General features: G+C 37.6%; 2 protein-coding genes across 5 annotated transcripts in view; one reads left to right on the forward strand and one right to left on the reverse strand.

Annotated features, from left to right (window-relative positions):
- LOC113216583 (CTD small phosphatase-like protein 2-B) overlaps positions 1–6560 on the forward strand; it is an 11237-nt gene extending 4677 nt beyond the window's left edge. For 2 of the 3 annotated variants that reach the window (XM_052264093.1, XM_052264094.1), the window contains 10 exons: positions 776–920; positions 1059–1306; positions 1414–1545; positions 1634–1799; positions 1916–2163; positions 2282–2425; positions 2520–2749; positions 2824–2950; positions 3024–3119; positions 3228–6560. In XM_052264093.1, the coding sequence (XP_052120053.1) occupies positions 1115–1306; positions 1414–1545; positions 1634–1799; positions 1916–2163; positions 2282–2425; positions 2520–2749; positions 2824–2950; positions 3024–3119; positions 3228–3293 (1401 nt within the window). In that variant the 5' untranslated portion in view covers positions 776–920; positions 1059–1114 and the 3' untranslated portion in view covers positions 3294–6560. Of the gene's footprint in view, positions 1–267; positions 646–775; positions 921–1058; positions 1307–1413; positions 1546–1633; positions 1800–1915; positions 2164–2281; positions 2426–2519; positions 2750–2823; positions 2951–3023; positions 3120–3227 lie in introns of those variants that run through there. The other variant, XM_052264095.1, reaches the window with a different exon arrangement.
- A 65-nt stretch (positions 6561–6625) lies between these two features.
- LOC113208488 (acyl-CoA-binding domain-containing protein 5) overlaps positions 6626–11137 on the reverse strand; it is a 16833-nt gene continuing 12321 nt past the window's right edge. The window contains exons 2-8 of one of the 2 annotated variants that reach the window (XM_026425512.2): positions 9879–10072; positions 9625–9787; positions 9373–9554; positions 9118–9283; positions 8830–9002; positions 8431–8505; positions 6626–8185 (exon numbers count right to left, since the gene is read on the reverse strand). In XM_026425512.2, the coding sequence (XP_026281297.1) occupies positions 8033–8185; positions 8431–8505; positions 8830–9002; positions 9118–9283; positions 9373–9554; positions 9625–9787; positions 9879–10072 (1106 nt within the window). In that variant the 3' untranslated portion in view covers positions 6626–8032. The remainder of the gene's footprint in view (positions 8186–8430; positions 8506–8829; positions 9003–9117; positions 9284–9372; positions 9555–9624; positions 9788–9878; positions 10073–11137) is intronic. The other variant, XM_052264096.1, reaches the window with a different exon arrangement.

The raw sequence follows: 11137 nt of genomic DNA on the forward strand, positions 1-11137 counted from the left end.
GGTACACGCGTGTCCTGCAGACACGATGTTGCCTACCCATCAGGCGCTATGAGCGCTCGCAGAGGCGCTAAACCTGGCAGTTGTTTCGTCACGGCGCGAATGACGGATGCACTTTCTGGATGATCCCTCCCTTATCAGGCAACCTGACTGGCTCAAATGTGTTTGAGCTCTGGGTCCCCAGCAGGGTAACCCGCGCGGACTTTGCCGCCTAGAGTAAGCCGGCCTCCCGGCCTAGGCGGCCGTGCCGCTCCAATGTGCCGCGGCCGGCGGTGGCGGCTGCAAACAAATAACCGACCGGCCGCCCTCCTGCTCCACCCCACTCCTGTAGAGAAAGCTGCCTGCTGCGCCCGCCTCCCTCCTGCCTCCTGCCTCCTCTTTGGCGCAACGCTATGCCTCGCCTCCTGGCCTGGGGCCTGGCCTACAAGCGCTGCCGGTCCCCCCGGCCCGACTGCATCGCATCGCGCTCGAAGGAAAGGAAAAGGAAAGGGAAGGCCTGTCGTGGAGCGCGCGGGCCGGTTTGCAGCTGCCGGACCCATAGGCAGCGGGGTCCAGGGAAGAGGGGACAATGAGCAGGAGAGAGGAGAGGGGCTGCCGTGGGACTGCTCGCTAAACGCCAAACAGAAACACCCGAAATTTTAATTTAATGTAAAAGTCTGACACAAATCGCTAGCCTTTGCTTCTTCTTTAACACTTTATTCTTTAGTTGCCAAAATGGACTCTTGTCTTAAAAGAAAAGACAATTTTGATCGCTACCTTCACTTTTTCATTGTTACAGGAAATAATGATGGGATTTGATGCTGCCATTATGATGAGCCGTACATTCCTGAAATCGCCACAAGTAACAACATTAAACTGGATTGGTCCTTAAAGCTTTGGAGTTCTAGTTAATGTTGTTTCCGTTTGCTTGTATACCCTCTTTGGTAAGTACTTTTTCTCATATTCTTAAAATATTTGTGGGGAATGACCTTTCAAGGGATAACCCCTCCTATTCTCCTACACATTTGCATATCTAAACTTGAATTTTAACTATCCATCTATCAATCTTTATTTTATTTCAGCAATTGTACTTGTGGGGGCCCAGGATTGAACACCTACGAGTTGGGGAGTTGCAATAATGTGGTTGCGCAGTGAACAGCGCGAAACATATAGAAGGGGGCGTCGAACAAAAAAGTCCGGTCCCAGTATAAGCAGTGGATCTGCAAGTTCAAGTCCAAGAAAAAGCAATTCTGAACTTGGTGTTACCAGTTCAGGGCGTTCCACCAAGATTTCTCGCTGTCGGCGGCGATCGAGAAACCTTCTTCAAGAAGTATGTTTATGAACATTTGCTTATTGTAAAGTCTGGCTGAACTCAAAATAAGTCGAAAGACTGAATAAAAGTTGTGTTGTATTAGATAAGATTCTTCCTCTGTTTAGAATTGTTGTGAAAACGTGCTTCCACAAGAAACTCCGGACGACGTGTGTCACAAGACGTGCAGTGTGAAGACTGGAAGCAGCAGCAAAACTGAGCCCTGCCTACCAGTTCCAGGAACATCTGTTCTTTCAATTGTATGTATCTTTTGAAAATTGCCATTTTAGTTCCAACGTTCCCCTGATATTTTTCATTTACCCTTTGTGTTTGGGATTGTTATGCCAGGATTCCAACATGTGTGAAGAAAGCAAAGAAAATTCAATGCCTGTTGCAACTGCCCCACCCTCTGATTCTACTGTTTTTAACGTTTATCAAACTGATGACACCCCAACCGATGTTGACATTGATCTGACATGCTTACTTGAAGAGGAAGCCAAAGCTGGTAATTCAGGTAGGCTGTTCATGCTTTGTATTTTGTAATAAATTATAAAATTTACAGAGCTAAATTTATTTAAATGATAATTTGGGTTGTCTTTAAAAATTATTACTTTTAATTTTCAAATATAGAATTAGCGTTGCAGTGCTATGCAATGGCTGCTGCAGTTGTTGCACAGCAGCAACAGGAAGAGGAAGAACAAAAAAGAGCTCAGCAAAATCAACTGCAACTGGATGTAGTTAATTCTCTCCATGTTATGAATAATAATTCTGCTGGTGAAGACGATGATGATACAAGAGATTTATCATGTTATGAAGATACATCCACCATGAACAAAGATGGAACAATGATGACTCAAGTTCAACCTGAAACCTCAGGGGTACGTTCAATATTTTTTATTAATTTTATTTTGACTAAGAGACTTCTTATGACTCATCCTCAAATTTTAAATGTACATTGTACTAATTAATCAATGTTTCATCAATGTTTCAATACAGTCATGTGAGGAAGAGTGGGAGCCATTTGATCCCTATCAGTTCATAAAACAGTTGCCTCCTCTCACCAATGAAATGCGCTCTCGTTGTCCAGCTTTGCCTTTGAAAACTCGCAGCAGCCCTGAATTTTCTCTTGTTCTTGATTTGGTAAGAATTCTTTCTTTCTGTTGACTGGACTTGTAAAGAGTAAGAGTTTATTATATCTTTGAAATTTACGTGCTTTATTTATTGTGTATTGCAGGATGAAACCTTGGTGCACTGCAGCCTTCAAGAGCTTGAAGGTGCAGCATTTTCTTTTCCAGTGCTTTTTCAAGAATGCTCTTACACAGTTTTTGTGCGCACAAGGCCATATTTTAAGGAATTCTTGGAACGATGCTCACGGTTGTTTGAGGTAATACTCTTTACGGCCTCAAAGCGTGTTTATGCTGACAAGCTGCTGAATCTGTTGGATCCAAGAAGAGAACTCATCAAGTGAGTTAAAAATTTCTGTTTTTATTTTAAATTGGCATCCTCCAACATGTACTGACTACTTTTGCTGTTTTTAGGTATCGACTTTTTCGAGAACATTGTGTTTGTGTGCAAGGAAACTATGTTAAGGATTTGTCCATTCTAGGCCGTGATCTCTCACGAACAATTATTGTGGACAATTCTCCGCAAGCTTTTGGCTATCAGGTACAACTTAGTTAGATAATTAAAAGTTCACTCTTTAGGTACAGAGACTGATGAACGTTCTCTATGTTTTCAGCTGGAAAATGGAATTCCCATTGAAAGTTGGTTTGTGGACAGATCTGACAAAGAGTTGTTGAAGCTTTTGCCCTTCCTTGAAAGCTTGGTTTCTAAAGTGAGTGTCTACTGAAGTATAATGTGATTTGTTGAGTACTTACGTCTGTCATGCATACTATACTTGAATGTGATTGTAATTTTAATTTTGTACTCTTTGTTATTTCAGAATGAGGATGTACGTCCACACATTCGGGATAAGTATCGCCTTTTTAGACTTCTTCCTCCTGATTAAATCAAAATTAATTTACTTGTATCACATCTGTTCTGTTTGGCGGTGTAGTGAGTGTGAAAAGAAAATGACACCATCATTGAGATGTTAAGCCAACATTTTAAATGACGTTTTATGTACTTTAAATGTTTTAAAATATTTATGAACATGTATCACTATAGTGCTTGTAAACTATCCTATGAATGTTTACCCTTTTAGTCAATATTTTTCTTTCCTTTAGATTGTATGCATTTCAGTTATTTACTTATTGTAGTGAGAATTTTATAACATTTTACGTTCTTTTTTTTTTATGAATGGTTTATGATTTATATCATCACACTTCTGTTGTAATACTTTATAACAATGTTGCTTTTTACATGTCTAAAACTGCATGATTTTTGTCTCATGCTTGTATTTTAGAGTTGCCATTATTTACAAGAGTTCATGCTTAGAATCGTTACCAATTGCTGATTCTTCTGCTGATCTCGTAAATCGTTCTATATCTTTGAAGTGTATATATTTATCCTTTCACAGATGTGTTATTTTGACTTTTACAAATATGACACGCATACCCACTCTTAGTCATGTGCATCTATCAAAATAAATAATAATTAAATTTTATTATATACAAATGTTAACAAATGTATAGAATGTGTGTACAGATGTTATTTTAGCTCGACAGTTATAGTATTAGTCATAGTTTCTGAAACTGTTAAAATTAGATTGAAGAAATTCAATTAATGTAGTTGTAATTGAATTGGCCATGGCCCGTGGCAGAGACTTACACTCAAATTTGCTTCAATGTCAGGTGGTTGTTATCGATCTCAGTGTTCATTCATGGAAGTTATTTATTACTGGCTCATAATTCAGTTGGATCATCACATATTGCAATTGATGTAGTGTTTGAAAACTGGCAGTAATGCTGCTAATCCAGACATTCTACTTTTGGTCACATTTCTCACATAGTAGTGCTAAGAAAGAGATTAATCCCTACAGGGATTAATCAGGATGTTAGTCATCCCTTAACTATAAAGCTAAATGAGTCTGTGATAGGAATTCTTTATTTTTATGTTTTGTTTATTTTATGAATAAGTTTTATTTGTCGTGTCACATATTGGAATTGTTGTTCCATGATTTTGTCTGTGAGTATATTTTATGATGATGAATGATCTCCCATAGTCTCCATAAAAGTTTTCTAGGTGGTGAGCTTCTTTGAAAATGGTGAGAGGTGTGCATAAATTGTGGGTTCTTGTGTAACTGGTATTCGAAGAGTTTAAAGGGTAGGCAGGCAACCTGTCTATTCAATTAAAGAAATCTTTTTATGATATTCTATACACAACATTTTTACAAAGTGGCTTTTAAGTTACATTTCTTGGGATGTGTAAAAAAAACATCTTTAACACCATTTTGGCACCCTGAATTATGCATACTTCTCTTGGGAGGTTGAAGGGGTATTTTTGGCATTCATCATTTTCTTGCGACACTGTCACCTACCTGGCTAATTTTTTCCGTGCTGTGTGTCTGTGGGTCTTCATAATGTGTTAAGATATGTGTATGTGCACCTCTTATTGCATTGCTGTATTCATTGTTTGTGCTGTATGAACATGATTAAGTACAAGCAGTACAATTGTCAGGTAATTTGAGGCAAACATAGTAGTTTCTATCTAAACTAAAAAAAAAGGGTCTTAGGAAATTCAGTTTGCTCATCTAAATTTATGAAAAATGAGCATTTTGTAATTACAGTTTGTTTCAAAACTCCATCTCCTGATTATTTTTTTAAGATTTCAAGGTATGTGAAGTGCCTTGATTCTACCCTGGACATCATCATTTGTCCTGCATTAAAATAGATCATTTTAATGTTATCTGTTGAACAGAAAAGTAGCTTAAAAGTGGTCTAAATAATTCCATTACTTTCTAATAAAAATCTGGTTTTTACATACATGCTAACTGACTCACTTGATTTGGATCAGCTTTGGGAGCTGGACTCCTTTTCTGCCTTTCATGTTAAAACAAACATATGGCTTTTTTATGTACTTCCACTACCTAAACTTGTAGTCCACAATAGGGTGATGAAGTCTGGAGACATGAATTAATTTTTTCCGATGGACAACAAAAACATAATTTCAGATTTCTAGATCATTTCTTTGCAAGTTTTTGCTTCACTTACTTACACAGCACTATGGAATCTTTCTTGTTTTGGCATAGCACAATACGAGACCATTGGTGATACACCCACTAACCAGGTAATATATTTTCTTATAGTACAAATTGTAAAGTAAAGGTTACCATTATTATAAATTTCTCAATTTATATTTTTTATTTTGAATCCACTTTCTGAAGAGTACCTTGTTAAGAGATAACAATTATCATAGTATGGCGTTCTTATGAATGTGAATAGTGTATGTGCATTCTCTTATTGGAGGAAATATCTGTTGTGCTGTCTGTATCTCGTCAGGGACAGAACTTGTGATTACACCCTCTTTAAATCAGGACCTTCGTGGTCTCAGTGAAGACTTAACAAGTTAATTAGATGATTGATTAATGTGACCACTTAGCCAGTTTCACAATCTCAGTTTTTTAGTATTACTACTCAGACAAACATGTATGTGAAACATGGTTGTTGTCCGGTCTGCTTTAAAGTACGAATGTAGTTGAAACAGCAGTTTAAACTTCTATCATTACCCTCTCTTGAGGATTCAAATTAAAGTTGCTTGCACTGCTTACTATGGATGTTTAATTCCTGAAACCCATGTTATCTGAGAGGTGAAACTTGTAGGTCTGTTAATTAATGAGGTAATTAATTGTGTTTATTAATCTAATGCGCTACATAGACACATATGCATGGATAGGAAGTAGGATAAGTATAGATTATGAAATGAGAGACCTTTTATTAATCAATAAATTTGTTAGTTCAAATATTGTTTTGGCGCTTTTTGGGACTTTATTAATGGGTTCTGGAAGTTGTTCTTCAGTTACTTTCTCTGTCTATGTTAATAAATGGAGTTGATTGACTTGCCTATGGAAGGTTTCTTAGGCCATAATTATCTTACCAATCCAAATTCCAGTCAGGAAATTTCATTTGCAATTCTGTTTGATTTGACTTTTCTTTATCGTGTCCATCTTAACGTTAACTTTAAAAATTTATGTTCTTTCTAACCACTATGATTCCATCACATCATCTTTCATAACGTTGTTATTGTTTATTTTGTCATCTAGTGATGCAATGGCATATTATGTGTTAGTTATTTGTAGCTTGTCTGTTTAAAATTAAAATAAAAGGATGAAAATGTAGGTTGAGAAAGTAAATGCTCCATAAATAGTTCCTTTTCCTTATTCTCAAGATATAAAAACACATATTTCCATACACTTTTATTAAAAACATTTCAGGAGTGAGGCTTAGGAATAAAATACAAATTTGTAACAAATTAAGAAAATCCTCAACCAAATATAACACTTCTGCATCTACATAAATTCTTACCACAGTCCATATCACACCTAATTGCTATTAAGTTAAAAGCAACCAAAACCACAACCAAGAGGATTGCTTATGCTAATCCTGTGATTCTGGTAGTAAACCTTTTGTACATATCAATGAAAAACTTTACAATAATTATGGGCATTAAAAAAGACTGTGCCTCACCTAAGTGAAAGGATGGGCCCTTTCTAACCATTTCATCTTGAATCTTAGGTCGAATTAGACATCATTGATGATTTTTTGTTTGGCACTAAAACACACATATGAAAATATCTTACCAAAACACCTTGGCGTTCTGAAAAAAAAAGCCAAATTGAGAGACGAAAACGATCTGTAGCAATTACATTTGGATACCAATCAAGACATTAACAGACATTTTTCTTAATATCATCAGAAAATTACGTTAACACTTTCGGTGGGCTTCCCATAAACATTTACATCTGTACAAATGACTTAACTTTTTTAAAGTGGCCACGTTTGACTATTATATACAGCACAGCATAGTTTGAAATAACAAGCTCCAATCAAAACATTGTTCTTGATTAAAACTTTACATTTTGGTCGTGATGATGTAGTGGATCACATAAAATAACTACATTGGTACATGAAAAATAAGAAATAGTGTTTAAAATGTGGAAAATAATCCAGGTGTATAAAATATTAGAAATGAGAAAGCAATGCAGTGACTTTAGGTTCAAAGAGAGCACCAGCGGAGAAATAACAAGATCCTCCAGCCCAAGTATGACAGCCACACTTATCATTTCTTTTTCTTTTGCTTGTTAGCCCTAACTACCTACATTAATTCAGTCAAAATGCAATTACTTTTATGAATACATACACAAAGCAGTGGTTGAAACTGGATGACGAAGAAAACAAAATCAGGTGAGCTAGATTTAAAACAATGCAGAGAAATTCACAATTACAAGGTACTAACAGGCAAATATATGACATATCATAATAAAAATAAAGTAAGAGAAAATTAGTTCAAAGAAAGACAAGAAAGTGAAGCACAATGAAAGAGCAAGAGTCAAGAGGCTCATGCTGCTCAATGTTGCTCATGAAGAGTCTTGTGATGATGAGTGAAATTGACTATATCAAAATAAGGCAAAAGCCACCTGCAATATAAAAACACTACACCATACTGTAAAGTGATAACAAGGGAACTACAATATAAATCTATCTTCATAGCATTACAATTTAAACAAAAACCTAATTTAAAATTATGACATATAAAATCTTTTCTCATACATAAGTGTGTGTCGAGAGTAATATGTGAGCAATGGATCAATCACAGAGAACGTTGTATATTTAGGGCAGCTCTTCTTCGCTGCAACCAGAGCATGAAAAAATGGATCACAACAGGCCAGGCGGTGATAAACAGGACTGCTCGTGGGGAGAGATCCCTGAATGGCCACCACGACGGGTGACGAGATGTGCGTGCCTGTGGAAAATAGAAAAAGGTCTAGCTCAAATACAGCACATAAACAATTATTGTTCAATGATGCATCTACTGGGAATGATGGACTAGTTGTTCAAAATGTCAGCTCACTAGTTTTCTACAGATGAATAGAAACATTAATTTAAAATCATAGATTGCTGTCATAATTTAAAACAAGATTTTTTTTCTCACTTATTTTCAATAATTTAACACTTTTCTCAGAAAGACAGTTATTATCTCTCTCTTACCCTGGACAGCACTTCAGCATGACGACGAATATCTTCACATGAAGCGCAATTTTCAACCAATGGATCATACCCAGCCTGAGAATGAGGCAACAGCAGAACACACGTAATACAAAAAAAAAAGAAAAAAAAAGAAAAGAAAAGAACATGAGAAGAGTGCAAGAATGCAAGACTATAACTACAAAATAAGAGAAAGAAAAACTCCAAAGAAAAACCATGCATTACAGCGCACATCAAAATATGTACAGTGTTTATAAAAAATATACCCCCCCCCAAAAAAAAAAGAGATCAAGCAAAATCAAAGAGGAATAAAGGTGTAAAAATTAAGAAACCTTGAAAGAGGATGCAAATATACTTGGCTATAAAGATACAAATTTCCCTGAATGAAATATTTAAACTAACCTGGTGTGCTTCAAGTGATGCTGGAACACGAGAAAGTGATGCTACTTCTAAGGACCGCACCCTAGCTGTTATGCGATCTAAGTCTTTCTGTAAATGGAGCACAACATCTCTCATCTGCTCAGAGATATCACTGCTTTGGGCTTGAATGGTGCCTGATTGGGTTTGAATGGTGCCTGAAATAGGGTTTAAAGAAACACATTATAAGTAAAGTGTATGAAAATTTCCTGTAGTCTCCTGCAGATAAGAAAGACATAATTGCAAATTTTAATGGACCAGGGAGGTACTTACTTTTCCTTTCAGGTGTGACTTGGCTACCTATTCCTCTAAATCGACTCCTGTCAAAACCTTTTGAATCGGGCCCATAATGTGAGGCGTCTCCATTTAATTTGTGATGTATACCACCATTCATTTGAGAGTAATTATTACGGGAAGACAGTGGTTTCTCACTGACAAACTACTCAAAACGGAAATTCAATTAATATTTTAGGGAGAAAAACTCATGACATGGAAAACATTTAGAGACAGCTATGGAACAAATCTCACCTCACTGCTTTCAACAGTGTCTATAAATTCCTCTTCATCATCATCATCATCATCGTCATCATCATCTAGGCCTTCATCACTAGAACCAGCGTGTCTTTGAGGACTTGCTGACTGACTGCTGGCTGGAGTAGATCCGAGACTAGAGGAAATAGGAGCTCGGGTTGGAGATGCTTCCCTTGATCCTTGATTTAGAATTAAAACTGTTACAAAGATTCAGACTGCACAAAAAACATTCACTCCAAACACTCTTACCAAGAGGCGAATTGCCAATTGGAGACCCAGGCATGGACCTCATTCTTTCAATGGTAGGCCCGAGAAGCAATTCAAGGTCAGCAGCTGGTACAGCTTCATATACTGAATCTAGGCTACCCATAAATTTAGCAACATTGTCCGTATATGACATAGTTTCTACAATCTGTTATGTGAAGAAAGACAAATAAACTTAAAACATGTTTAACAAATGTCATATGCACTAACAATTTCTTGTTTTGTCTCATCTTCTTTACCTGTTTTAGCTCGTCAACATAGTTTTTCATAGCCTCCTCAGCAGGCATATTTCCTAACTTGGCCCATGCATCATACTTCACTTTCTTCACCACCTCCCAGAAGGCAGGTCTAGATCCTTTGCATGGGCCTTCCGATGCCTGTTTGAAATAGGCATAAAACCTGAGCATAAGATCATGAGATGGCTGGAATGCTCCTAGAAAATAAAAAAATCCCAAGTTAGAAAAATACAATTGAACAATTTACTTTTAAAATTTAATAGGTAATTATTTTAAGTATGTTAGTATTTTTATTGCCACTGTATACACAGTGAAGGGCAAGGCTCAGTAAGTTAGTAAAGCGGTCGGGTGGGCTTATTGGGGCACAGGGAAGTCCTTAGTCCTCAGCCCAAGTCCAAGTTCTCTGAAGTCTCACGTCGAGTCAGCGTACCTGGTCCTGTTATGGGGGAAAAGGGGGGAAAGTCAATGTAATTCTCCATTTGTTAATAAATTTATTCATTTATTGCTAGTCTAATGGTCGTTTTATTTTAAAAAAAGGAAACATTTTTACGAATGATTTTTGACGAATCACCACGTAAAAATAAAGGTGTTGTCACTGGCAATTTTTTCTTTGAAAATAAAAGTGTTAACGCTATTCCCTATGATTGCTAGAGTGGTGTACTCCAGCGCCCGCGCGTTTCTACTGGCCTTGACACTGACGACTAGAAAATGGAGACCGATTATTACCCTAGACATACGTGACAAATCGGTGGTACACGATGAGTGTACCTGTGACGCGAAACGGAGGCTCGTATGTTCAACACCCCGTGTCCACGTCACCTACTCTTTGCTAGCTGGCAAAATTATCATTCAATGGCCGAGCTGCACCTTTTTATAGAGTTATCAGACAGCACCAGAAAATCACGCACGACCAAAGTTGAGAGAAGTGAGGCGGCTTAGAACCTAGATCGCTCAAAATGACATCCAAGGGAAGGTCATTGTCGAAATGGAAATTGCAGAGTTGATAAATCCGTGTTCGGCGAGCACAAAATTAACATATTCTATGCGGCGCGACCACAACGTGGTCACGCTTTGCTGGTTTCGCCAGTACCCACCCCACAACCGCACAGAACGTGTTGTGGGGGCGTGGGAGGACCCTCGGTTGGTAGGCAATTTGTGGTGCAATCCTCGGCTTATGGTCTTCCCTACTACACTATCCCCCCCCCCATTTTTTTTGCTCCCGTCTCCGAAGCTTGACTGGGTCGTGGGTCGACTGGGGGGGG

The sequence above is a fragment of the Frankliniella occidentalis genome, unplaced genomic scaffold (genome assembly GCF_000697945.3).
Source record: "Frankliniella occidentalis isolate FOCC.00 unplaced genomic scaffold, Focc_3.1 Scaffold16, whole genome shotgun sequence".
NCBI classification, from domain to species: domain Eukaryota; kingdom Metazoa; phylum Arthropoda; class Insecta; order Thysanoptera; family Thripidae; genus Frankliniella; species Frankliniella occidentalis.